The sequence below is a fragment of the Lepus europaeus genome, chromosome 6 (genome assembly GCF_033115175.1).
Source record: "Lepus europaeus isolate LE1 chromosome 6, mLepTim1.pri, whole genome shotgun sequence".
Classification (NCBI taxonomy): Eukaryota; Metazoa; Chordata; class Mammalia; order Lagomorpha; family Leporidae; genus Lepus; species Lepus europaeus.
In genome coordinates, this window is record NC_084832.1 from 85,380,120 (window position 1) to 85,407,394 (window position 27,275).

Here is a 27,275-nt window from a genome sequence, read left to right on the forward strand (position 1 = left end):
GTTCTCAAAAACAAATTCTTGAACTACAGAAATCCTTCATGGACAAGATAGAAAATCTCTTTCGTGAAAGTGAAATATTAAGGAGGAATCAAAATGAAATGAAACAACTAGTGGAACAAGAAACTCTGATAGTGACTAGAAATCATAATGAAATGAAGAGTTCAATAGATCAAATGACAAACACATTAGAGAGCCTTAAAAACAGAATGGGCGAAGCAGAAGAGAGAATATCAGACTTAGAAGACAGAGAACAGGAAAGGAAACAGGCAAACCAAAGAAAAGAAGAAGAAATTAGAAATCTAAAAAATATTGTCGGGAATCTACAGGATACTATTAAAAAACCCAACATTCGGGTTCTAGGAGTTCCTGAAGGCATGGAGAGGGAGAAAGGATTAGAAGGCATTTTCAGTGAGATACTAGCAGAAAATTTCCCAGGTTTGGAGAAGGACAGAGGCATCTTAGTACAGGAAGCTTATAGAACCCCTAATAAACATGACCAAAAGAGATCCTCACCACGACATGTTGTAATCAAACTCACCACAGTGAAACATAAAGAAAAGATTCTAAAAGGTGCAAGAGAGAAACGTCAGATCACTCTTAGAGGATCTCCAATTAGACTCACAGCAGACTTCTCATCAGAAACCCTACAAGCTAGAAGGGAATGGGGAGACATAGCCCAGGTACTAAGAGAGAAAAACTGCCAGCCCAGAATACTATATCCTGCAAAGCTCTCATTTGTGAATGAAGGTGAAATTAAGACTTTTCATAGCAAACAGAAACTGAAAGAATTTGTTGCCACTCATCCTGCCCTGCAAAAGATGCTTAAAGATGTCTTACACACAGAAACACAGAAACATGGTCACCAATATGAAAGAAGGTAAAGGAAGGAAACCTCACAGCAAAAGATCACAGGAAGCTCAATTTCTCTTTGACATAGAATTAAACTCTGATGCTCTGTTAAAGCAATGTGTTAAAGTAATCTATTATGTTCTCTTGATGTCTGTTAAATTCTAATTGTTCAAAAACAGCTGAATTTTTATTAAGAGCTATGGGTTATTTAAATATGTGCTTTTTTCAAAAATTTGAATAATCACCTTGTAACAATGATCAAATTTGGTCTATGTTATGTCATGATTTTAAGAAATCTTATTTCAACCAGATATTTTGGATTTTGAGCCTTCTTGGCATTCTTGACAGGCATTCAAAAATCAAAGTTTCAAACAATCTGGTCTCTAAAATTTCCAGTAAATCCTGGACTTTGGTTTTTCCAGTTTTGGCCCAACTGAAAAAATCGAAGGACCTATGTCTCTCATCTTATAGAGACACCAACTAATCAGTCTATTTGGAGTATATTAGAAGGACTGTCAAGATGTGATGTGGTACCAGACTTTAAGTTTCTATAATGGAAAATGCTATTAATACAAATGTTTGAGAATTAAAAAGTCTAATGATCTTGTTTTACTAGACATGATAGTTATCTTAATGAGAAAGCCCCAGAGGCTTAAAGGGTTAAATACTTGTAAAATCCTACAGGTGCTTTCAAAAATACTGTGAAGTAAGCAAGTGCCTTTTGTTGGTTGATGAGTTTATAATTTTAAACATGGCGACTTAAAGTCTTTTGTCATCCACAGTTATATATGATGTGCTGCTCATAAAACTAAAGCGTTGTTGGTTCTGTGTTTAGCTGTCCTCCTATAGGTTCCTATGGACTTTTTCCAGCCACTTTTATTGTATTCAGTACTTTGGGATGGCTCTGTAAACAGATGAAGCCAATAATGTATTAACAGTACCAACTGAGAGAAAGTATGGTTAACTGAGGTTACTAAAAAGAAAAAGCAATTCAAATCAATTGGCAATCTACAAAAAGTGTTAAAGATTTTAAAAGCTATTATTAAAATTGCTATATTGGTCTATTATGCTATATTATATGTGTGTACATATTGTATGTCCACATGGGGAAATTTTATTAAGAGTTTTATTTTAAATGGCTTATAGATAAGATTGTCCATAAATTTAAGCTGCTAAAATCAATCAAAGATACATTTTAATTTGTGGGACCTGAATCTGTGTATCTTATGTTTTAGACTTGTTGATAGAAAGAAACTAAAAACATTTTAGATGGTTGTGCTTAAGTTTACTGGCTAAACAAACTACACCATGTTAGATATTTAAGAGGTGTTTTCAAATACATGATTCTTAAAATTTATAGAAGGCATTGGACCTTCTGGTAAATGTTTTCTTAAGTTGTTATCTAATGGTTGAAACGGTTTGCTAAGTATTCATGTGATATTGCTATTGTCAGCAAGCGATCTAGGACTTGCTCCCTCATTTCTCTATTCTAAGCCTAACTTGTTCTTTCATTTCTCTATTCTCTTCAAGGTAGGAAACTAATTCTATTACGAAGGAATCTGTAGGATGCACAATTTAATCTTTAGACCTTATAAAAGAGATGGCTAACATTTTTCTGCAATAGCATAGCCAAAATAAGAACTCAAATAATAATCTCATAGCTAGATTCACTTCGCCATCAGCGAAGTATACAGTAAGTAGAAAAAACCTCCCTTTCAGACCAAAGGGAAAGAAAGTTTTAAAGTGAGAATATAATTTTCCTCATGGGCATTGTCTACCTTAGAAAAACTACTACAGAACATGCCTGTGACTATAGACTTGTAGTTCAGGCCACCGAAGATTAGAGATGGGAAACGGGCACTCCCTGGACTTGCATCCTCTGGTCTGCTTAACACAAACCAGGAGGAAAAGAAAGCTCGGCATCAGAAGCAATGGGTGGCAGGCCTATTACTGGCTGATCTGTACAGTGATCTGCCCTCAAGGAGACCCAACAGGCCAGTCCACTGCAGTGGCTTTCAATGTGGTAAGCCTGGGCTTCAGCAGAAGTCAGCTTGTGAAGAGCCCTGGCAGCTCTGCCAAGAGTTGGATCACTGGAAATGGACCTGCCCTAGAGTCGAAGGATGCCCAGGTCAGAGCCACAGATCTTATTGGCTCTAAGCTGAAAAGCCCTTCACTCAGCCCAACTTCCAAAGTGACCACTGCAGCTGAGGGGATGGTCAAGTAGGGTCAGCAACATTGCAGGCAGAACTGTAAATTTCTTGTTAGAGATGCCACCTGCCTTTACCTGGCCAGCTCTCCTCCCAGGCCAGCCAAGTAATGAAAGTCAACAGAGTGCCTTCCCCTAGGAGGTTCACACCTCCCTTAGGATATACCCCATGTGAAGAGATAGATAGGTCTGGGCCTCTTCACTTACAAGGCCTAAAGCCCACCAGATTATTATCAAGCCCCTTCTGTCAGGTTCTATTTGCCTCTCAATCAGAAAAATTAATTGTAGCTTAGACAGCACCTTTCTTAGCTCCTCTAATAATGACTCTGTCCTTTGTTCTAGGCCCTGTCTAGTGCACTTGGGCCTCATTCCTTTGTAATCATAACCTCTACTCTACCACCAATGGCTCTACTCCCAACCTGTGTGTACTGATGGTCCTCTTCCCCACTTAATGCTGTATAATTGTTCAAACCTGGTAAATGCCACTCTTAGGATCATTGGTTACTATCCTCACTCTGTCTTTTATGCCCTTGTCTAAATATGATCAGAGTCGGCAAACTTGGAAGGCTTCCATAGCCTTGGCAACTCATGATGACAGCCTAGGGTGGTTACTGGCGCCATAAACTAGAGTGTCAATTTGTTGGGTCAACAACAGGAGCCACTGTGCACTTGCTCCTCATGTGAGATCTCTGTCCTTAATGTGCTGTACATTGTGATTTAATGCTATAACTAGTACTCAAACAGTATGTTTCACTTTGTGTTTCTATGTGGGTGCAAACTGTTGAAATCTTTATACTAAATTGATCTTCTGTATATAAAGAGAATTGAAAATGAATCTTGATGCAAATGGAAGGGGAGAGGGAGCGGGAGAGGGGAGGGTTGCGGGTGGGAGGGAAGTTATGGGGGGGGGAAGCCATTGTAATCCATAAGCTGTACACTGGAAATTTATATTCATTAAATAAAAGTTAAAAAAAAATGATCTGTTATGGGGCCAGCATGGTGATGTAGCAGATAATCCCATGAGGGCATTGGTTTTTGTCCTGGCTATTCTACTTCCAATCCAGCTCCCTGCTAAAGCCTGGGAAAGACAGTAGAAGATGGCCCAAGTCCTTGGGATCCTGCCACCTATGTGGGAGACCTGGAAGAAGCTCCTGGCTTTGGCCTGGCCCAGCCCCAGGTGGTGGCCATCTGGGGAATGAACCTGTGGATGGAAGATCCCTTTCTTTGTTTCTTTTTCTCTCTCTCTTTCTGTCTCTCTGTAACTCTTTCAAACAAATAAATACACAAATCTTAAAAAAAAAAAAAATGAACTGCTATCTTTTGGAACTAGAAGTAAGGTAGTTAATATTCATCCATAAACCATTATTACATGTATGAGGGTACTTCAAATAGTTCATGGAAATGGAATTAAAGTTTATTTTGGGGCAAAATTGTTGAAATTCATGAATAGTTTATAGTTTTTTCATAATATACATAATATAATTTTTGAAAAAGTACCTTTGTATATTATTATTGCTATTGTGATATTAGAGAGTCTTATTTATTTCTGTGCCAGCTTATATTGTGAACAACTTTTGACAGTTTGGATTTTATTGATCCTGTTATGCGTGCCCTTGGAATATCTTTCTCATATTTGAGGTCTTTAGTTGAAAAGCTTACTACCAAAAAAAATTCAAACAAAAAAATACTGTTTTTACAGAATAAATTTATTGGAATGTGAAAAAAAATAAGTTAATTGACAAAAAAAAGGTCCAAAGTGGCTGAGCGTCTTGCTAAGTCATCAGCTTCATTTCAATGTGCAAACACAGGAAAAACGCTGAGGAGAAAGGTGATCTCCTGCCCCCAGCGTGAAGCACTGGACAGGGACAATGCCTGTCTGTCAGAGGGGGGCTTGAACTCAGTCCCCCAAAGTCAGTACTTTCCAGTGTCAGAAATGGTTGTGAACTATAAGCATAATGCAGCAATCCACAGGCCTCAGGCTGCAGCCAAGAGAAGCCTGGGGCATTTGGCCACTTGGGGTCCAGTGTGTGGTGTGGGGGCTGGGGACAGACCCATCTTGCATCCTCCTAACTTGCATAATGGACTCCAGGGCCTGCCTGCCCCTCTGCTCCCCCTGCGGGGCTGGGGTGGGCATTGCCCTAACTGGCCATTGCTCCTCTCTCAGGTCTCCATTCGCTTTGATCTTGGTGGGTCTTCTTATTTACTTCTTTGGTGGTGCTACCAGGAGCATGAAGAAGACAAGTGCCCCTTCCACCCTGTAGAGGGCACTTGGTGGGGCCGCTGCAGCTTCACAAGGAAGCAGCATCCTTCTCTTACCGTGTGCAGAAGGGCAGGCACCGGTGGCGTGTTCTCAGGGCCTGCGTGGCTTCCCCCAGTCCTGCATCCAATGCACAGGCTCCTTTCTCTCTTGTCTCCAGTGGGGAGTCCAGCTGAGCATCTCCCGAGGAGGCCTGGGAGCCTGTTGCCTGGGGTCTCCCCACAGCACACGGAACCTGACCCCATTTTCAGGAGGCACGTGGGCATGAGTGCAGGCTCCCACGAGCTGCCAGGCATTCCTAGACCAGGGATCCAGGAGGTTGGGAGAACGCAGCTCAGGCAGGCAGATGCCGACAGACCAAGGAGCGAGCTCCCGGGGCTCAGGACCAGTTGAGGCTGAAGCCCTTTGACAGCATGGCAGCCTCCAGGTCCTTGTCTTCCTCTTTCTCCCGGAGTCTCTGCTCCTCCAACAGGGCCACCAGAGAGTCTCTCTGTTCCACCACATCCAGCATCTCATTCAAGATCTTCTTCTCCTCTGCCAACTCCTCCTCAGTCTTCAGGTGATCTGGGGTAAAGGCCGAAGACAGCAGGCATGAAGGGTATGAGGCAACAGCCCATGCCAGCCTTCCTGTGGGTGCCTCCCCTGGGCTCCACGTACCTTCCACAGCCATTCGCTCCCGGAGCTCTTGCTGCAGGCGGCTCTGTCGGTCTTCCAGCTCCAGCTCCCGGGCACTAAGGTTGGGGGAAGGGGGAGGGAGACGAGCCACAGTGACTTTGGGACAAATTAGAGTAGCTATGTGACAGCAAGGGAGCTGGTGTTGCCCCCTGGCTGGGACCCCCAACCTAAGGCTACTCACAAAATCATCAGCTCCGACTCGTAGCGCACCATGGCGTTTTTCTCTTGCACCAACTTGAACCACTCTTGCATCAGCTTGGGGTCATCCTTCTTGCCCATGCCTGCCAAGAGACAGTGTGTGTCAGGCTGTGGGGAGTGGCTCTCGTCTACCCCAGCCCACAGGAACCATCACACTGGGGCAAATGTGCAAAGAGAGCCGAGCAAGATGCTGCCGGAACACTCCCAAGCCAGGCCCAAAGTTTGCCTACATCTGGGGGTGGGGGGTGGGGCACGGAGAATGGCAGGCCCCTGCTCATGCCCTCCTCCAGGGTCTGATGGAGCCTATGCTTTCCACTTGTCTTTCCCCCCTTGCCTTCTCCCCATCAGTAACCCTGGCCCATGACTGTTCCTTATTCATCTCTCCTGATCAGTGGTTATCTTTTGGACTTAAACTGCTTTGCCCTCTCCCCACTTTGTTCTTTCTTTATTAAATTAGTATTTACTCACTGCTTGCTCCTTTGAGAAAATTGGTACCAAACAGGGCAAATGTAAACCTACCAACTGGACTTCACTCTCCTTTGAAGTTATGGTCATTTGGCCCAGTTCTTTCCTAGGCCCACCAATGTCAATGCCTCCTCATTTCTTTTATCCTGATCAGGAAGGTGTCTCTTCACAGCTTGCAGCCTATCAGGCTTCCTGACATTCTTCCAATGAATGGTGCTGTGTGCAGGACATCCCAGGACGATTTTAGGGTGTCTCGCCAAGGGCAGAGAAATACCAGCAGACGCCAGAGACTAGGAAAGGTGGTCACTCTGGCTCTGATTTAAAGCCAACAGCAGATTCTGGTGCTGGTGCCTGACTGTCAGACAGGCTACCCTGAACAGACCCACAACTTGTATCTCAGTCTCATAGGGGTGGCCTCACCCACTGGGCCAAAGTGTAGCAGGAGGATGGAGGAGGAACTTCCCAAGGAATCAAACCACCCAAAGTGAGAACAAACTCCTTTTCTTTGGAGCACAAAGCTGATCATGACAAAGTGTGGTCCTACTTAAAGGATAGATGATGCTGGTAACTTCTCAATAGTTTTTGATTACAAACTGTTCTGAGAATCTCATGAAATCTAAGGACTCTCTTCGTAGAGAAATGCTTATGTGTATACATCAAACAATTTACACAGAGTGCCAGGGTGTTCACGGGCTTCCTGAAGTCCAACCCTGGGCCTCAGGGTAAGAGGTGATGGACTGGGAAACCTTGCAAAGCTCCTTCATTCTGAGTCACTTGGCTGTTTCAGCCTGGTTAAGGCAACCCCAAGAATGTACAGAATACAAACTCAGGCAGAAGGCCTCCTGAGTGTTAAGTTCCTTACACACTGTTGCCTGCATTCTTGCCCTTGAGGGGAATTCTTATACATGGCTCAAACACAAATCTCTTCCTGTGGTGGTGCATGCTTGACACATATGAGCCCAATGCCAGTTAGTCTTTACCCAGTGGCCATACTCTAGAGAGTCAGAAATGTATCACGTTCACACAAGCAGGGCGTTAGTGTCTGTATCGTGCCCCAAATGCACATGCAACTCTGCTCCCAAAGTGACATCCTATCCCTGAGCCCTACTCTGAAGGATGGAAACTCCTTCCTGGCCTGCCCAGCTTGCTCCTGTAGAGGCCCGCCTGCATGTCTGGGGACCCAAGTTCTCCTCACCCAATCCAATAGACTTGGGTATTTGGCTTTTAAACCAGCCCACAGTTTAGTTCCATGCATTCCTTTCGGAGCGTCTCTGCACAGTGTGCCCCCATGGCCATGGAGGATGGAGCCCTGAGGCATGCAAGCTGTCCCGCGCAGTGAGCACACCGGGACGGCTTTTGCTCCTTCCCACCTCCCCGTGTGTGAAGACAAAAGGATTCCATTAGGAGACATCTGAACACCACTCATGAGCTATGGTGGAGCTCATTCACAGCCAATGGGAAAAGGGACGCGGTGGGGTGGGTGGAAGTCAAATGTGAGAGCCATGGAGAGCAGAGTAAGAGGTTAGCAGGGGTTAGTCATGAACACACCCCCTTCCCCTGCCCACATGCCTTTCCAATGACAGTCTCATTACCACAACAGACTTCAAATCAGACAAACTTAAACAAAAACAAAAACAAAACACACTCAGCAAGACAGGAGGTTGAGAAGTTTGTTTTTAGCGGTTGTTCTGGGAAAGAACTCAGGGCTGTTTGTGCAGACCAGTCTTTGTAAGGACAGTATTCCTTGACAACATCAATACAAATCGTGCCACACAGGTGGGAGGTTCCTCACCCGCGATCCTGGCCCCTCTACCTGATGGATTTGAGGCTCAAAGACCCCAAGCATGAATAGTGGGGCAATATGGTGGAAAGATACGCAGCAGCCTGGAGAGGCCCAGACCTGGAGGCTCCCTGGCTTGACTCTGAACCCAGTCCTCCCTCACACAGTCAAAGGGATACTGTACCTTGTAAGAAACTGCCACATACTCATGACATTTTGTAACAGGTTCATCGAGTGTCAGAGAAAGAGAGGGGGAATAGTTTGGTTTGGCTCTCTGTTTAACTAATACTGCTACGGACCCTCTGAGGCAGTGGGGATGAGGTTGGTGAAGTTACGTTACCTTCCTGGACACAGCAAGGGCAGAAGGAGAGAGGTCTACGCCGTGGAGTCCCGCCACTGGGCTCAACTTCAAAAAGGACCAAACAAGGAAGAGGAGGAGGCGGCAATGGAGAAAGACAAAAGAGGAAGAGAAAAAAGAGGAGGAGGAGGAGGAGGAGGAATTTGGAGAGGGACAGGAAAGGTAAAACAAACAAAACAAGTAGAGGACAAAAAAAGCAAAAAAATTGAGAAAGGAACAACAGGAGGAAAAGAAAAAAAGATATACAAGAAATGGAGAAGCAGAAACAAGGGAAACAAAGTCTACAAATGAATTAAGTCCTTTTTTCAGCATGAAACTGAACAAGAGCAGACCCAGGCACGGGGCGGCAGGCACTGTTGTGGGCACATGGTTCACGGAGGAAGGTAAACTCCTCCAGAGGACGCTGCACCTGTTCCCTCCATGATGGCTGCAGCTCTCAGGTCAGGTGGGCTGCTCCCTCTTCATCTATTCACTTCTGCAGGGTGGTGATGTGGGAATACTGCCACACAGTGAATGGACTTTTAGGTCTTGGGCTCCCTCCTCAAAAATACCCACAGCCCCAGGATAGGGGAAGACTCTATTAAATACATGGCCTACACTGCCTTTTGGTTTGCAGATGATAATCTAGGATCACCAATCAAACATATGTAAAATGTTCTAGGACACCAACGTAGATATATGTACTTGAGTTAAAAGTAACCTTGGATAGATTCAGGGTCAGAAAGGGGTTTGCTGCCATCAGAAAGAAGCTCTAGGTCAATGGAGGCAGAATATGAGCCCTGTGACAGGCATCCTGGGCTCTGACATTGACAATGCTTTGAATTCTGGGCTAGGACAATTTGGGGAAAACGGACAAACACCGAGGTAACTTCTACCATCCATATCACTGTGGCCTGCCAAGTGCTGGGACAGCTAAACCCTTGCTTTCTTCTGGCCTTCCTATCCCTGTGGAGGGACCCAATGCCACACCTAGGGGAAGGCTGTCAACTTTGGCTGATATGGTATGCCAAAAATTCACAGTAACAATAATGGTAAGAGGGGCGGACTGGCCACTGAGAGAAGACTGTGTGCAAAGAGATGTCGCTGGACCCCGGGGGAGACCTGCTGGCAACTCAAGGGAGAGGGAGAGGGAGAGGAGCTGAGCAAGGGACCATCACAGAACCATAGGAGCACACACAGGAGACAACAAAGCCCAGGGAAGGACAGAGCCTCTGGGACTGCAGTGGTAGGGATGAGCACAGAGTCTAAGTCAACAACAGAAGGGCCAAATAGACAGACTATTGGTTGAGAGGCTGTTCTATTTTGCAACTGCATCAATATGCAGATATCAGTTTTCTCTCTGTGAAGTGTTCTGTTTTGTGCATCGTGAATGTGGTATTGGCTTCAAAACTAAAGCTGAAGACAGAGTGTGTGAAACATTGATTATATCCAGTGTTCTAAATAGAGATGACCATAGCAGCTGACGTGTTGGCACAGGGGAGAAAGGTTTCATCCTGAAAAAATTGGCTCTGCCTTATAGCTGCTCTACATGCAACCTCCTAGTTTTCAAAGTGTCCAAGCTGTGCTGAGGCTCAGAATCCTTGGATTAACCCTTTAAACTTCCGCAAATGATCTCTGACGCTTCCTGGGACTGCTATCTCACTTCAACAGGCTGTGGCGCACAGAACAGTGTCCACATTCATCAGCAAGGGACAGTGACACAACAGACACCCAACAGGCAGCTGAGCGACAGTGGGGACCTGAATGCATGTGCTAACAAATGTGGGTCTGCTTTCCAGCTTTAAGTCCTTTTCTGTAGAGTACATCCTCATACACTCTTTCTAATACAGACACAGTTTGAGATAACGGAGTATTCGGAAGAGAAATTAAGAAACAAAATTAGAAAGGGAGAGGAATCAGGTAAAGTAAGTGCTTCAAATGAAAAACCAAAGTAGTCTCAAACCGACAATCAGGAGGCAGAATGAAAAGCCCCCCTCTGAAGGGAGCTGGGGGCTGATGCTGGCCACACTACCACTTTCTTCTTCAGTTTCCCGTGTGCTTCAGTGAATATATACTACTTTTATAACCAGAAAACAATACCCAATGAACATTATTTTTAAAGAAGAAATGGAAGGGAAAAACCAGTCAAACAAGGGGAGTTCCACCCAACTACAATCTGAAATGAGCGTGCAGGGAGGTTGAGGTGCTGATTTTGACAAAAATTTCTTTGCCTTTTATGGAGATGTGAGAAATAGATGGTTTGGTTCACTGGCTCTGAGAGCAAAGATGTTGTGCAGCATATGGAAAATCATTTGTTTCTTCTTCTTCTTCTTCTTTTTTTTTTTTTTCTGCAAGGGTAACAGGTTTCTATCTCTTTAACCCATTTCCACATTTTCTGGACTTCTGGTCATCACTTCTGAGCTTCCCCAGAATTTGTTCCTGGTTGGAAGCATTTTACTAGCAGATTCACACTCTCATCCTGAACCACTCTGCCTGCTTTCAGCTCTGGATGCTCTGGTCTACTCTCTACGTTGGTAATTGTTCCCTTTGAAAGGTGACCCCCACTAGTGGTTTTGATAAACATGCAGGTACCACGCTATCAATCTTTCAAAGCCGTCCACAGTGCTTTGTACCGAGTGGAGGCAGGTGATGTGTGCCACTGAACTTTGAAAAGCAGCTGAGTATCATCATGGAGACAGGCATGTTTCATCATTTTCCAGTGTGGTACATGAAACAAGTATGGACAGTGTTTTCCAGCTTCAAAACACTCTCACATGCATTATTCATTTGGTCCTTACAGGGCCTGGGATGGCTATCTGGACAGGCACTTGCAGCCTCAGTTTTAAATAACGGATCTGAGGCTCAAAGTAGTTAAGTGGGACAGAGCCTCGACTAAAACCTGTATCTTCCTTTCCTACTTTGAACTAAGAGCTTGCGCCCCCCCCCCCCTTTTTTTTTTAAAGATTTATTTTATTTATTTGAAAGACAGAGTTACAGAGAGAGGTAGAGACACAGAGAGAGGTCTTCCATCCACTGGTTTACTCCCCAGATGGCCGCAACAGCCGGAGCTCCACCGATCTGAAGCCAGGAGCCAGGAGCTTCCCCCGGGTCCCCCATGCAGGTGCAGGGGCCCAAGGACTTGGGCCATCCTCCACTGCCATCCCAGGCCACAGCAGAGAGCTGGATTGGAAGAGGAGCAGCTGGGACTAGAACCGGCGCTCATATGGGATGCCGGCACTTCAGACCAGGGCCTTAACCTGCTGTGCCACAGCGCCGATCCCATGAGCTTGCCCTCTTGAATGGGCCAGTGTAGGCTGTGGCAAATCTGGAAATGGTGGTTCTTTGAGGAAGCTCAAAACAGTCAAACACAGACCCACACACAGACCCTAATTAGTATGTCTTCCTTCCTTCCATTCTTTTGTGGAGGCCCAGGGAAGGTAAGGAACTTGGCTGGGGACAGTAAATGCAGGCCCAGAATCCAGGGCTCCACATGACCTGCCTGGTCATCTTCTTCTAGGTCCTCCTGCTACTGTGGCCCAGGACTCCGTCTGTGGTAGAACAGCTGGCAGCATGGGAGACAGTGTACAATTTTATGACAAGTCCCCCATTCTCTAGGAAAGTACTTCAGAAAGTTTGTGGGAAATGGAATTAAAAGATAGATTTTTGGTGTGAAAAGTTTTTGAAATCCATGTCTAGTTTTTTTCTCAATACACATTTCCAGGAACTTTCTGAAGAGCCCTTCTATGCTCCCCAATTCCTCCTCATAAAATCTTTGTCCAAGACACTTCACCCTAACTCACTGCATCCTCCCTTTCTACCCTACTGGCTAATGGAATGAACAGCATAGGAAGCCAGAAAATATAGGTAAGCAAACTCTCACGACACTGAGCTTAGACGTTCACCTGAAATACACACGAAACCTATGAAAGTCCTTTTGTCACTCAAAATCCTAAGAGCCTGAGCTCTGAGGCTGAGAGACAGAGAAGGGTTAGTGTCTTCCTCACAGAGACCGGGGCTGTGATGAGGAAGCCCAGAGGGACCAGCACTCCATTCACAGCCCAGGTTCTGCCAGGAACACCACGTGCTGAGGAACAGGTGGATGCTCTACATTTCCAATCCAGGCATTCAATTTTCAACATGAAAACAATTAGGAGTACCCCAGAAGGATTATGGGCTTTTTAAAAGGAAAACGTCAAAGACTAATCACTTATGCATGAAATGTCGACTGAGTACTTCTGATGTCCCAGGCACCATGCTAGCTGTGCATCAACCCCATTTTCTTAAAGAGCCAAAGCAGGAAGGGATTTCTGGTTGAACGCAAAACAGGAGGACCGCTGCAGCAGGAAAGCAACTTGTGGGGTCAGTCTCAAGGAAAGAGATGAGTAGGGAGCTGCTCTGGAGTTGAGTGGTAGCCCTGGGGATCTGTCTCATCTCGCTATCTGGCACTGCCATGACTCAGGATGCCCCTTTCTTGGACAATGGAGCTATCATGACAGGCTTGAAGTGGTTGGGGTCTCTGTAGCCAATGCCTGGTAGATCATGGGAAAGTGGGGATGCTAGGGCCCCTTTTACAACCCAGAAGTCCCTGTGTGGGGTGCTTTATTTTTCCCAGGCAAACTTGGTCCTGGAGTTATCACCAGCCTTTATACAGAGACAGTATGAGGTGCTTCCTGAGGTGAGCTACTATTGATGTGAAAATACAGAATTCCAAATAATCACCTTGCAAACACTCTAGATACCATCCTTTTACAAGCTGGATATTGGCCCCACACATCTTTCCTTTGATATGCCTACCACAGCAAGTTTCACACACAAAAATCTATACAGCAACTCAGAGTTAGATTACTTCTCTGTCAGTTATACTTTGGGAAAATCCTGCACATGCAAAAAGATTCTTTTTGGTTTTGACTTCCTTTTGGCCTCTCAACAACACCCTTTGAGGTATAAGTGACAGGAAACATACACTTCTTTCTCAGTTGCATTTCGAGGTTCATTTACACCACGGGATCTCTGGGCCAGCCCTGTGCAGTCCTCATCTTGCCTGGGTGAACTCTTCATATCTCACAATTTTCTTCTTTTCTGGCAGAAAAGCCACTATACCTACTATTATCAACTGACAAGTGACCTAGTGTTAGCACGATACTCTTGTTTAATACCTGTTGCACACAGTACAAAATTTTTGTCCACCTTTTCCTAGGAAATACCGGGAGCATTACTTGTCATGCCTATGCTCAATCTATCACATAAAACTTGCAGAAAGTACAAAAGGCAACACATCCAGGGTTGGGAGACTTTCTGGGTGGTTTGAGGGGCTTTCATTGGTTTTCTATTCTGTCATGTTCAGGTTGTGTAGTCTGAAGCAAGGCAAGATGAACACATGTTTGTTGATTAGGACTATACTTGATTACTCCAACTCCCCAACTCAAGGAGCCCATTTGGTCAGCACCAATGCCTGGAATGTGGTAGCCTCTGCACAGCAAGGCTAAGGCTCAGTCCAAAACTCAGAGGCCAAGACAAATGTCATGGCCATGACAGGGAGACAAGGTGGCTATGTTGAGTGGGCCTCCCAATAAGGGCAGGGTTGCTGGGAGCAACAGGTCCAGCCTACATATGCACAATAGGGCTAGGGAGGTACTCGTGCTATAAAAGTTCAGGGCAGAATGGTTCTCTGGATTAGGGGCAAAAATGAAAGCTAAAAAAAAAAAAAAGTGCATAAGCGCATACACACACACACACACAAGAATTCTGGGAAAACTCAAGGATTTTGAAGTTCCCAAGTGAAAACAGAGCCTGGCTAATTCTCAGAGTGGACAGACAAGCCACAAATCTACCAAGATCAAGTGAAAGGAAGCAAATGGCACAGGAAGACAGTCGTGCAGAAGAGGGGATACAGGGGCAGGCCTGGGGCAGGTGTCCTGTGCCTCCCACCTCAACTCTCTAGCAACAATCTAAGATCACTCTCCTGTTCTTCAGCCACATTTCTAAACCTACCCTGTTTCTAAATCTACCATGTCCCTTTGAAACATACAAATCAAGAGGTGAGGTCCCTGAAAATTTTAAGTGTGTATTTTTAATGTAAAGTTTTCCCAGAACAGATGTGGGTTTTCTCTAAACATTTCTGGTCATTCATCTGAGTGCAACAAAACATGTAGGGCTGGGCTGGGGAAGGGATAAAAGGAATGGGGCCTACCCTTCCTCTCTCTATTAAAATTTTTATTTACTTATTTTCATTTTAATTTGAAAGGCAGAGAGACAGAGAAATATACAGAGATCTTCAATCCAGTGGTTTTACCCTTGCCCCCCAAATGCCAGCAATAGCCAAAGCCAGCAGCCAGGAACTTAATCTGAGTCTCCCATGTGGGTGGCAGGAATCTGCTGCACCTCAGGGCATTCATTAGCAGGAAGCTGGATGAGACGCACAGTAGCCAGGACCTGAATCAGATACATTGGTATGGGATGCAAGCACCTTAAATGAAGACTTAATTATCAAACGTTTTCCCTAGGGGACCCTTCCTCTCTGATCCAAGGGTCATTATGAGTTTGTTTAATATCTTTTAAATCTCAAAGTCCAGCTATATGAATAAGGGAAATCTTTATTTCCTATACTCTTTAGCTCCAAGGTACTTTTAATACAGATCTAGAGCCTTTAGTCAGCAACAAATCACCAAAAAACCCTACTGAGGTAATTTAGTGTGACAGGGAGACCACAGGGCCAGGGCCAGGAGTTCGGTCCCCTCTGGGTAGGACAAAGGATTGGCAATACTCTGAGTGCTGGCTGCAGCTTTGTTTCACCCACATGAGAAATAAGATCAGTTCTGTGGCTCAAATATGAGGCCTCTTTGTGGTCTTTGGGGGTACAAAGGTAGGGGAGCAAGCAGATTTTTACATTGCAGGCTCCACATCCCAAAAGGGTGATTTCCCCCATACCCCTCCTAAACAATGACCATCTCCAATAAAGAAACAGCAGGAAGTACAGAGGGGTCTAACTCTGGCTGCCACACTATCCTCCAGGGGCTTGATGGATGAGACCAGGACCTGGCAAACCTTTGCTCTTGTCCTGGAGCACATAGGTGATGCCATTCAGAATGAGCTGTGTCTTTCCTGTATCACTGGGAGGGCAGCAGCAGCCTCCATGTGGTAAGAAGAAGCCACAAGGGAAGCTGTTTTACATAAAAATCATCATGGGCTGACAAAAGGGGAAGTGAGGAGTCGATGGGAACCAAGTAGCAAGGGTTATGGTGGGGCATTTTATATTTCAGAACACACTGAGTTTCTTTTTTCCATTTATTTTCCCTCCCTGCAAATTGTAAGAATTCTAAATCCAAAAAGGAGTAGCTGGAGTCCAGGGACACAGCGGTGTAAACAGTCCAATATTTTCTCTCACTTGAGCAATGGATGTAAAGAAAATGGACAACACACATACGAGACCATCCGTGTGGCAAGAGCCAGCGTCTTGAGCTAGGACAGAAGGGCGGGTATGATCAAAAAGAAATGAGCTGTGATAGCTCTTTCCAGGAGGACCTGATTTAAAAGAAAATCTTCACATACTGAGATTAATTTAGAATTGACATCAACATTCCCTACAAAGTGTTAGGAGGAGGTGGGAGAGGAGTTAAGCACATTAGACAGGGGATGGAGTTAAATGTTACATGGAGTGCAAGCAGCAGCCCTTTCTCAGCAGCAATGGCCATGAGTGTGGAAGGCCCTGAACACATGGACAGTGCTGGGGTACCAAAGGAGCCTGTGCTGGAGAGGGTTTCTTGGAAGTGTGCAGGGAGAGCAGAGATCGGCAGTGACGCAGCCTACCCAAGGCAGCTCAGAGCCCCAGCTCCTTACGGAGGGTGGTGTTTGAGGGTATGTCTTATAGTACAAGTCCAATTTTGTTTTTTAAATAAATGGGCCAAGATGCTGAGGTTAGGGTAAAACACGAGACGATTATCTCTGCTGGCTCTTCTGTTTTAAGACCAGTGCTAGGCATAGAGCTGCCAAGGGATGATAAAAGGGTCAGACTGCCTGATTTAAGGACACAGGAACACCAAGAAGGTGCCAGAGTACCCCTGGTTAACCCAAATATTAGCTGCATGGCATTCTACTTGACACAATGGAAGCTTCCCAGGAGAAAAACTGCCCAAATCTAGAGGCAAGACTCAAGAATTGGTCATTTCCATAAGTGAATACAAATGGTGAGCTTTGTACAGCAAGACAGCAAACAGACCAGATTTTCTTTAAGCTAGCAGTCCTACTTTAGGAGCATCAGAGTTGCTGGAGGGCTGGTTACAACACAGACAACCAGAGTGTATGATTCAGAAGGGTGGGGACCTGAGAATCTGCACTTGTAACAATTTCCCAGGTGACGCTGCTCCAGGGGCCACACTTTGAGAACCCCTGCCTTAGGCTTTCCCTGTCTCCGTTGTGATAAAAGAAGCTAAATCAGTCTCAGGACAGAGTAAGGAGGGAGGTGCCTCAGTAAAGGCATTTGTTGGCCCAGCCTCAGGTTTGGTGGACTTGGGCAGAGATTACAACACTTGGGCTTTGTGGGGATGGCGACACACCCTGAAGAAAGCAGTTGAGGCTGGGCCCTTCACTCTTGGTTTCATAAGTGTGATTGGTAGCAAGCCTCCATGTGGGTGCGATGCCTCCGAACTGTGAGAGATGGGATTCAGGGCAAAAGCCACATTGGACTTGTGTGTACGTATGCACACGTGTATTGCTGTATTGCTGTCCAACAACTGAACAATAAGGAGACCAGGATGCAGATGCAAAGTTGATGGGGTGGGGAAGGTGAAGTTTTATGATAAAAAAAAAAAAAAAAAAAAAAAAAAAAACAGCCACAGGCAGCAAAAGTTGTCTCAAGTCTTCCTCTGGACTGTAATGAGCATTGGAGAGGGTCTGGCATGCTGCTCCATGTTGAGCTGGAAAAGGGTCTGTGCTTTTGCCATGTGGTTATCAGGTTGCTTTTTTCCTTGTTCATGAGCAGGGACTAGGAAGAGCAGGTGGGGAAAGGTATTTGCGGGATTAGTGTCAGCAACAAATGCTGCCATACATACCACCCAGATGCAAGTCGATGAGGTCACTGTAATAAGACTCTCCCCAATAGTCTACAACAAGGAATTGGTGAAGAGAGAGTTATTCAATCACATAAGCCCCCTGTTCCTCCATATCCAAAGCAATCAATGACATGAAGCATAAGAAACACGCTGAGATACAGCAGGAGGGCAAAGAGGAATAGCTGGAAGTGTGCAGTTCTGATAGTGCTGGCTATGTGTACACACGTGCTCCATCTGTGTCTGTCAATGCTGTGTTAGGTCGACCTGGGAGGGGAGAATCCATCACCAACACATCAATGTGATTCCTGTTCACATCTCAGCTTAGTTAGGACAGGAGGCTTTGGCTCTGCCAGGAAGTCTAACCTTGCTGGGATTCACTGTTACGGGACTAACATTTAAGCTTAAGTTCAATGGCAGATCAAGGACCACTCACTTCCTCAGTTACTGAACATGGGATGTCCCATCTAACAAAGTTCTGTGAGGATATCCAGCTCCAGGTTTAAATGCACTTGGAGCTCACCCACAAATTCACATGTGTGACTGCCTCCCACCTCCCTACCCCACCCTGCCATGAACATAGCAGCAACCTCTTGGCAGAATCCATTTTGCTGGATGGATGTGAGCGAGATTCTGTTCCTTCTGAGGGGGAGGTCCCTGATGTGGGCCAGCCTTCTCCTTAAACACATGAACTATGCTGTAACCACACAGGGGTCTCACCTTGTGACTATTTTCCCAAAGGCTCTTGGAGCACTGCTGGGCAACACTCCTAGCCTTTCAGCTCCTGAGCTGCCCAGCAAGGGATGGCATGTTTGCCAGGGGCCTGAGATGTCAAAACTTAGAACTGTTGAGGGGCTGGACTTGAGCAGGGAGTCCTCATCTCCCTGGAATTGTAAAGATGCAGGGAGCACAACATTCAACTGCTACAATGTCGCCCTTTCTCCAAACCTCTCAAACTGAAGATTGATGCTGGCAGTCTTCGGTTCCACACTTGGTTTCCCCTTCAAGAGTGGAAAACATTGAAAAGGAGAATGCAACCTTAAGAGGCTTTCCAACTCATGCCCAAAGTGGATCAGAGGTTTTACGCTTGAATCAGGTTCCAGATACCAGTTTCCCAAGTGCCCCAGAACCACAACATGGAAGTTTTGGTTCTGCATATATGTACACACACACACATATATATATATATACACACACATATATATATGCCTTGGACATATATATATATATATATATATATATATATATATATATATGCCTTTGACAAATAGGTATTAACAGGATGACAGGTCCACACCAGATCTCTTCTCTGGAAGGGCAGCTTGGCTAAGCCACAGATGGAAGCTTGAGGCCCCCATGTGAGGCCCCAGCCTTCAGTATGCTGAACAGAGCTATGGAACCACAGCTGACCAGGTTATCATGCTCTGCTGAGACCACCTCCTTCAGGCTCAGCCAGGTACACTCAGCCTAACAAGAGAGGAATGAATGAGATGTAGAAGTGGGAAAGCAATGTGGTCAAGGTGCACACGTCAGCCTCAAAGATGACCTCTGCCAAGGCGGAACAGGACCACTGGGCATTCTGATGTTAGACCAGCCTTGGAATGAGACGTAAAAGGAAAATAATATACTTGGAAATATATTCTTAGGGTAGGAGCTACCATATACTCAGAACTTCTCAAAGACATCACAGGGAAATATCTAAACAGAGCTAACGAGGCTCATCTCTAAAAACAGGATAGATTCATTTTTGGATATAGATATTTTGGTGGAGCCCTGTCTAAAAGGACAGTATTTAGCTTAAATATACAACGGTTTTCAAACTTCTTTGGAATGCTTAGGTTCTTCAAAACATGTTTAGGGATCTCCTAAATACTGGATTTACAAATACTTTAAAAAAATGTTTATTTGAAAGGCATAGAGGGAGAGAGAGAGAGAGAGAGAGAGAGTGAGCAAGCTTTCATTCACTGGTTCATTTCCAAAATGTGAAATGCCCATAGTAGCCGGGGCTGGGCCAGGCCAAAGGAAGGGGACAAGAACTCAGTGCAAGTCTCTTGTGTGGACGGAAGGGAACCAGGTACTTGAGCCATCATTTGCTGCATTAAGAAGCTCAAATCAGAAACAGTGCTGGGACTTGAACCCAGGCACTCTGATATAAGATGCAGGGATCCCAAGTCTGCACCCAATGCCCTGCTTCCTACTTAGGTTTTCTAAAAGACTCAAAAGTACTAGTAGGAGTGGGCTCAAGTGTTTAGGTCCTTTGCATCCATGCATAAGAGCAAGTCTGAGTTTCCAGCTCTTGGTTTTGGCCTTGCTCAGTCCCAGCTGTTATGGGCATCAGGGGAATGAACCAGCAGATGGAAGATCTCTGTCTCTCTGCTTTTCAATAAAATGAAAATAAATCAAAATATGAATTGCTGTTAGAGTTGTTACTGATTCAACTGTGAAAAAAAAAATGCTACTGTTCCATTTTTAAGCTAGTAGCATCCGTATCATTTGAACACAGATAACCTAAGATTTTTGGGGGAGCTGTTAAAAACAAACTGGTACAGCTTGTAGTAACTGCCTGTTTACTAGCCTCAGGATGTTCTCAACACTGTGATCCAGGATAGACTGGATGATGAACCTTATCAACATCTGTATCTCTCCAACGTAACCTGCATTTTAAAATCTGTGTTTAGGGACCTGTACTGTGGCATAGTAGGCTAAGCCTCTGCTTGCCGCACCAGCATCTCATATGGGTGCCAGTTCAAGTCCTGATTGCTCCACTTCCAATCCAGTTCCCTGTTATTGACCTAGGAAATTAGTGGAGGATGGCCCAAGTTTTTGGGTCCCTGCACCCACATGGGAGACCTGGAGGAAGCTCCTGGCTTCTGGCTCTGCATTGGCCCAGCTCTGGCCATTTCAGACATGTGGCAAGTGAACCACAGGATGGAAGACTGATCTCTCTCTCTCTCTCTCTGTAACTCAGCCTCTCAAATAAAGAAGTAAATTTTTTAAAAAGTTGTATTTAACATTTTAAAGTAATTCTTTTTGATTTTGAATTTGGACTTACAGTCTTATAAAAGGGTTCTGTTGCTAAACAAGTTTGAAAATCACTTACATATGAAATTTGGGTTGTGTATTTTATAAAAATGTAACACCCTAAACAACTAGAAAAAAGTTTGACAAAATCCTACGCTGGGCCGGTGCCACGGCTCAACAGGCTAATCCTCTGCCTAGTGGTGCCAGCACACCGGGTTCCAGTCCCAGTTGTGGCGCCGGATTCTGTCCCGGTTGCCCCTCTTCCAGGCCAGCTCTCTTCTATGGCCCAGGAGTGCAGTGGAGGATGGCCCAAGTCCTTGGGCCCTGCACCCCATGGGAGACCAGGAGAAGCACCTGGCTCCTGCCTTTGGATCAGCGCGGTGTGCTGGCAGCACGCCAGCCGCAGTGGCCATTGGAGGGTGAACCAACAGCAAAGGAAGACCTTTCTCTCTGTCTCTCTCTCACTGTCCACTCTGTCAAAAAAAAAAAAAAAAATCCTACGCCGAACTTGAACAGCAAACACTCTGGCCCTCTGGTAGTAGCGTCAATAACACAACCTATTGTAGAAGTAGTGAGGGGTTGTCATAGACTCAAAGTGCACAGCAGCCAATGAGTGCTTGAGTGCTTTATGGAAGCCATCAAAGCTGGTGGTGACCCAACTGAATCTCAGCATCTTGTGAGCAGCAGGGGCAGAAGGGAGACTTCACTCACGACAGGTAGATCCACACACCTGCCAAGTGACTGACTACGTGTTGAGAGATCTATCCCTCACCTTCTATCCTGGCAGAAGGAATTTGTGCAGAAGGGTTAAGACAGAAGGATGATGGGTCCAGGCTCCCTCCTGGTGTCTTCCGCAAGAAGAGAAAAGGCACAAGCCAGGCCCCATGGGTCCGGGCCCAGTTTTCTTGGTTTCCTGGATACTAAGCGGGTCAAGTTTTTCATTTTCTTGGTGGTATGAGCTCTCAACATTAATCCAGCGACACCTGAGTCACAGGAATATCCTCATCCTTTTTCCCCCCCGACTCCCCGCCCTTGACCTCCACTATCCCTTCTCTTCATTGCAGTGTTACTGAAAAAAGGTAAGTTTCTAGGCCTTAAAGGGACTGGAAAAGGAGACTTGCATGAATTTCAGTCCTTCAGAACCATATGGACTCACCACAACACCAGGCACATACCATGAGCTTAGCTCATTGATCAGTTTCCCTCAGTTAGCAAGATCAGATGGTGGCAGCTGACCTGCTGCTGGCTGCCTCTTATCACTTTTCCAGTTCCACCGACACCTGCCGGCCAAGACAGGCATCCTTGTTCTCCTCTGTCACACGAGAATAAGACGTGATAAGAAGTCATCACCTTCCTTCAACCCTAGCCTCACAATTTCAATGTTGAGCCTGCAGGCTTTGTGTTCTCTATAAAGAACTGGAGGATTCTCCATCCAGAAACTGAACTGAGACTTACAGATGCTTGAGAAAGTAGAGACCAGTCCCTTCATGTCTGGGGTTGGGGCTACAGTTGGCTGGCCCAGTGGTTCTGAGGTCCTGAACCAACAGGGCTTCGAGGGCACTTGGAACCAGAGATGACTCAGATATCCCTGGCTTCCTCAGCTGTCCCTGATGGGCTGAGTTGACCCAAAGCCTTCTGGTGGAACAGAGTGCGTGACCACCCCATACTCCCAAGCTCTTCCCTGCCAGGAGAGGCAGCCTCCAACTACACGGCCCTCCCAGCCACTTCTGACACCAACTCTGCACTGGCTCATCACAGCCCCCCGAGTCTCTCCAATCCTGCCTGTCTGGCCTTCAGTGAACCCAGACTTGGGTGGCCACATGCTCCCTGCATGCACCAGAGGTGGTGCAGTTCTGGGGCCTGTGTCCTCACTGCTCTCTGTACATCTTGGGTAGGAGGGAGACCATGGAACTGAAGATAGGAAGAGGCTTGTGGGCAATGGGCTGGGGGCCTGCTCAGTGCAGTTCTGTGATGGTTCCTTGTGGTAGAATCTCTCTCGTCCCCAGTTATTATCTTCTGGAGAAAATGATGGGTGGGAAAGGAGGAGGGAGCCCAGTGCTCACCATCGACACATGGTGGGCATGGAGATTTTCTCCTACAGGGAAGAGGCAACTCTGAGAGGGGCGGAAGAGTGGGCCTGGGCGTCAGGACTGCCCCAAACATAGGTGTTTTTCTTTTGCTTACCAGGAAGCCCCAAATCTCAGTGATACAGGGACCTAGAAAATCCTGCTGGAAAAAGAGCTGAATTCCAGGAGAAGTGATGCAAACCTAGCCTGGCTCAGTGGGGAGGGGGAACTTCCCACAGGAACAGTCTCCTCACAGAAGAAGCCGGGCAGTACCTGCTTCACCCCGCAACGCCTTCTCCACGGCAACCCCTCGTTCCTCCAGCTGCCTCTGCTTCTCCTCCACCTGCTCCAGCTGCCGCTGGATAATCTGCAGGAAACAAAACAGCACAAACACCCAGCTGTCCCTCTCTTCTCCAGCTCTTGGGAGGAAAATGAAACCACAAACACAAGGAGGCAGCATAAAAAGATCATGAACAAGTGCTGGGAAAGGCATCATACTTAGAGCGTGGTGTGAAGGCTGCCCTGGGCCTCAGCATGTGTGCAGACTCCAGGAATACCCAGGCATCTGGAGGCAGCTAAAGCAACTATCAGCACCCCAACATTTCAAGGACAGCAAGCATCTGCAAGCTCCACAGGAAGGTTTGAAGACAACCGCAGATCTTTCTGAAACAGTGGAAATCGTGTCTCCAACCTAGAGTGGTGTAGGATTTGTGAGGCCTGAAGCCAGAGGCTGATAATGGGGAGAACAGCTCTGAGCTTTCCCCACAGAATCCCAGGCCCCTCAGAGGCTGACAGGCTGCAGATGGACCCTTGATGACAGGTCTCCCAATTGAGTGAGTTTGATTACAATGATTATATTTGGAGTCTAGGCCGAGGCATTTAGGCGTCAAAGCATACCTCTTTGGTTACCAACAGCTCCACACATAGGGGCATCTGGAGCTGCACCAAGTCAACAAGGGCCCTCGGGGCTCTCTCTTCAGACAACAGAGCACCCCAGCTGCTTCTGCTCTGCTTTATTTGCCTTCCCTCATCATGGCTGAGGACCAGCCGGGTAGGGGATGGGGTGGGAAGATGCTGCCTGTCAGCTCTAGCATTTGTGCCTGTCATGGTTGACCTTCCGTGGTTTCACCTGGGCTCGGTGCAGTCGCTTAAGTTCTTCTTGCTTGGCCTGTCTGCGGGCTGCCTTTTGCACACGCCGGGTCAGCTTGGCATTCAGTTCTTCCTCTGTGTAGGTTCTGGGCTACAGAGAACAAGAGAGACATCCTCAGTCAGGTGTGGTCAGGCCTGAGATGGGTTTGTGTGGTAGACCGGCAGGGGTATGGAGAGGTGAGAGGCTGTCCCCAGGTGGGAGCTGGTGTCCCAAGGACAGACAGGCATAAGGTAGGTAGACTCCCCAGCCTGTGGCTCAGCCAGACTTCACTGGTGCTGGTCCCTGCTGGAGCCCTTACTGTCACAGAGCTTGCCCAGAGATCCACAAGGTGAGACATCTCACCTCAGTGACAGGCACAGATGCAGGAGACTGACTGTTAGGAAGCTAATGACAAAGGGACACAGGCTCCTTTATCAGTGGAAATCATGTTTCTCACCTAAGGCTTTGCGGGGCGAAGCTTAGGAAAACATTTCCCTAAGCTTGCGAGTTCTAGGAGGGAACCAGGGAAAGGGACAAACAGAATGGCCAGGATCCTCTTCTTTGGTATCAAAAGCCACTTCCTTCAGATAAGTGATAAGTCACAGGTTCTTTTAAGAAGTACTATCTGAAGTACAGAAAGCAGTGATGCTTCTTTTTTTCAGTTGGGGTAGACCCCAGCCTAGGTACTGCAGGCTGAAGAAGGAACTGTAGGCAGGCTCTGGGGCCGGCAGAGGGACTCAGTTGCTGCTGCTGAGGAGGGAAGCTGCTGGTAAGGGCTGTCACAACAGTGCCAGCCAGAGCCAAGGTGGCAACTGGCAAGAGCACTGAGGTTGCACTGCTGAGCAGCACAAGTGCACCTGTGATTGCAGGCATCACTGGCTCCCAGGAGTGTTAAGTGCTTTTGGGGTAAACACTCAGCAATCCAGAGAAGCAAAGGTTGGCAGTTGGCCTTTATCTGAAGACCCTCTTTCTTGCCTTTAAGAAAACAAACCAAAGAGACTATTATAGACTATAAAGGAGACTTTGAAATGCCTCTCAGTGGTGTATAATCATCTTTAAGAGCTCAAATGACAGCAGAGGGGCAGCTGAATGGGCAGTAGGTGTCCCTAAGGAGCATCACAGTGCTTCAGTGCCCTGTGTGTGTCACTTTGCAAACTGCAGAGCTGAGGGTTGGTGAACTGTCCCTTGCTGTGGTGCCCAGTCCCAAAAGGCAGCTCTGTCCCCTACTGGGGCACCTGGAGCAAAATTACCACATGCACCCCAGTCAGCATAGAGTGGGTGTCTCATCCTCTTTGTTGCTCTCGATACAGCTAAGGAAAGTCCTGCCGCCAGTGTCTACAGCTCCATGCACCGAGGAACAGTTAGTGAGCACGTGGCTGGAGGGCCAGGGCTGGGGCTGCTCTGGGTGGTTAATCACAGACAGGCATGCAACAACGACCAGCCAACGGGACGGAGACACTACCTTTGCTGAAAATGATCTCTTGAACGCCAAGGCGTGTGGCACATAAATCGACTTTTAAGGGGATGGCAACAGAAAACAGAACAGTAATGATAATAATTATTAAAAAAATTAAAAATAGAACACAGAAATGGAACAAAATCAGGAGACTTAAAACACAAGACTCAAAACGCAAGATTATTTTTCACACTGTCACACAAGACTGCACGAGGCGGAACCCAGGTGTGAAGACCCTGGTGGTGGCGGCTCAGGGCGCCACTCTCTGAATGAGACTGAGCTTGCCAAGTACAGCAGCTGTTTCCTCATCACCTCCAAATCTCCTCTTGTTTCAGTCTTCCTGTGTAAGTACACATGTCTAAATGTATGATTAAAGATTCTATTTTTCCTTAAATAATTCACTCATTAGTGGAAATTTATTTTTTATGTGTAACTTTAAATTTGTATTTACTACCTACTTATTTGAAAGGCAGAGACAGAGACAGACAGACAGAGGAGAAGGGGGTGGGGAGAGCAAATCTTTCATCTGCTGGTTTACTCCCCAAATGCCCACAACACCCAGGACTGGGCCAGGCTGAAGTCATGAGCCTGGAACTCCATCCAAGTGCCCCATGTGGATGGCAGGGGCTCAGCTACCTGAGACATTACATGCTGTCTACGAGGGTCTGCATTAGGAAGCTGGAATCAGGAGTGGAGCCTAGACTCAAACCCAGGTGTTCCAATATGGGATGCAGATGTTCTAAGTGGTATCTTACCCACTGTGCCAAATGCCCACCCTTCTGAAAATGGCAATTTGGATCACTTCTTCCTGCAGAATGCCATGGGGTCACAGAATGGGGGTGGGCAGTGGGACATTCCTGTAGTCAGAAAGACACAGAGCACAACTAAGCACCGGGCCCCTAACGTTCTTTCCCCAAGAGGGAGAATCCCTCCTGGCCTTGTTCCTGTGGGCCCACAGTGTGCCAGCCAGCTGCTCAGTGCTGGGGCCGGGGGCCCTTTGTTGATGACAGACCATCAAAGGGAACTGAAATTGCATCAATAACTGCTATTAGCTGAAAGTATTTCAGGAAGTCATGCTAACTCTTCTCATTCTGCTAACCCTGCCACAGAGCTGCTCAGAGGCTGAAGCAGCTGCCTTCTACATGGCTGAAAGGCAGAAAGGGACAGGGAGGGAGGTGACACGAGGTCTGGATGGCCCACAGAACATGAGTGCCTTGGGATGGACTGCAATCCCCTGCAGCTTCCTTGTCTATCTCAGGCACCAACTGAGGGCTGGCCTGCAGAAGGATGGATTTTTCTCCTTTACCCTGGAGTGCAAACATTGCACCTCAGACCGACTCATCTCCCCCAAGTCAGAGAGGAAGGATTTTATTGTTAGCATGGGCCAGTTTCAAAAGAAAACTAAGAAATGGTTTCTGTAAGCAGCATACAAAAACCTCCATGGACACTGTGTGGCCACAACCTTAGGACAGCTGAACACCTCGACCTGCAGCTGACGAAAAAGCTGCAGTGGGGGATGGGAGGGGACAGTGGCCTCCTTCTCCAGATCTAATGATAACTGGGGCTGGCACCAATTTGGAGCAGATGAGGCAAGAAGGAGATTGGCCACAGAGTGGGCGTGTCTGCTGTGGAATGAGCCTGGGGGCTGTCGGGTAGCACAAGGCTCTCTGACGGGCCACAGTGGTTAAGAAGCGGCCACACTGGTTGTAGAATGAAGCAAATCAAAGAGGCAAATGTGAGCTACCCTTCTGTAACAGGGCTGCAGGAGACTTAGAGGAAAATCTGGATTGTC

General features: G+C 46.6%; 1 protein-coding gene across 7 annotated transcripts in view; it reads right to left on the reverse strand.

Annotated features, from left to right (window-relative positions):
• Positions 1 to 4,743: 4,743 nt before the first annotated feature.
• Positions 4,744 to 27,275, reverse strand: part of MICAL3 (microtubule associated monooxygenase, calponin and LIM domain containing 3) — a 215,964-nt gene continuing 193,432 nt past the window's right edge. For 6 of the 7 annotated variants that reach the window (XM_062194469.1, XM_062194465.1, XM_062194470.1 and 3 more), the window contains 6 exons: positions 25,490 to 25,540; positions 24,028 to 24,138; positions 23,172 to 23,265; positions 6,169 to 6,268; positions 5,970 to 6,043; positions 4,744 to 5,876 (listed from right to left, as the gene is read on the reverse strand). In XM_062194469.1, the coding sequence (XP_062050453.1) occupies positions 5,692 to 5,876; positions 5,970 to 6,043; positions 6,169 to 6,268; positions 23,172 to 23,265; positions 24,028 to 24,138; positions 25,490 to 25,540 (615 nt within the window). In that variant the 3' untranslated portion in view covers positions 4,744 to 5,691. The remainder of the gene's footprint in view (positions 5,877 to 5,969; positions 6,044 to 6,168; positions 6,269 to 23,171; positions 23,266 to 24,027; positions 24,139 to 25,489; positions 25,541 to 27,275) is intronic. The other variant, XM_062194467.1, reaches the window with a different exon arrangement.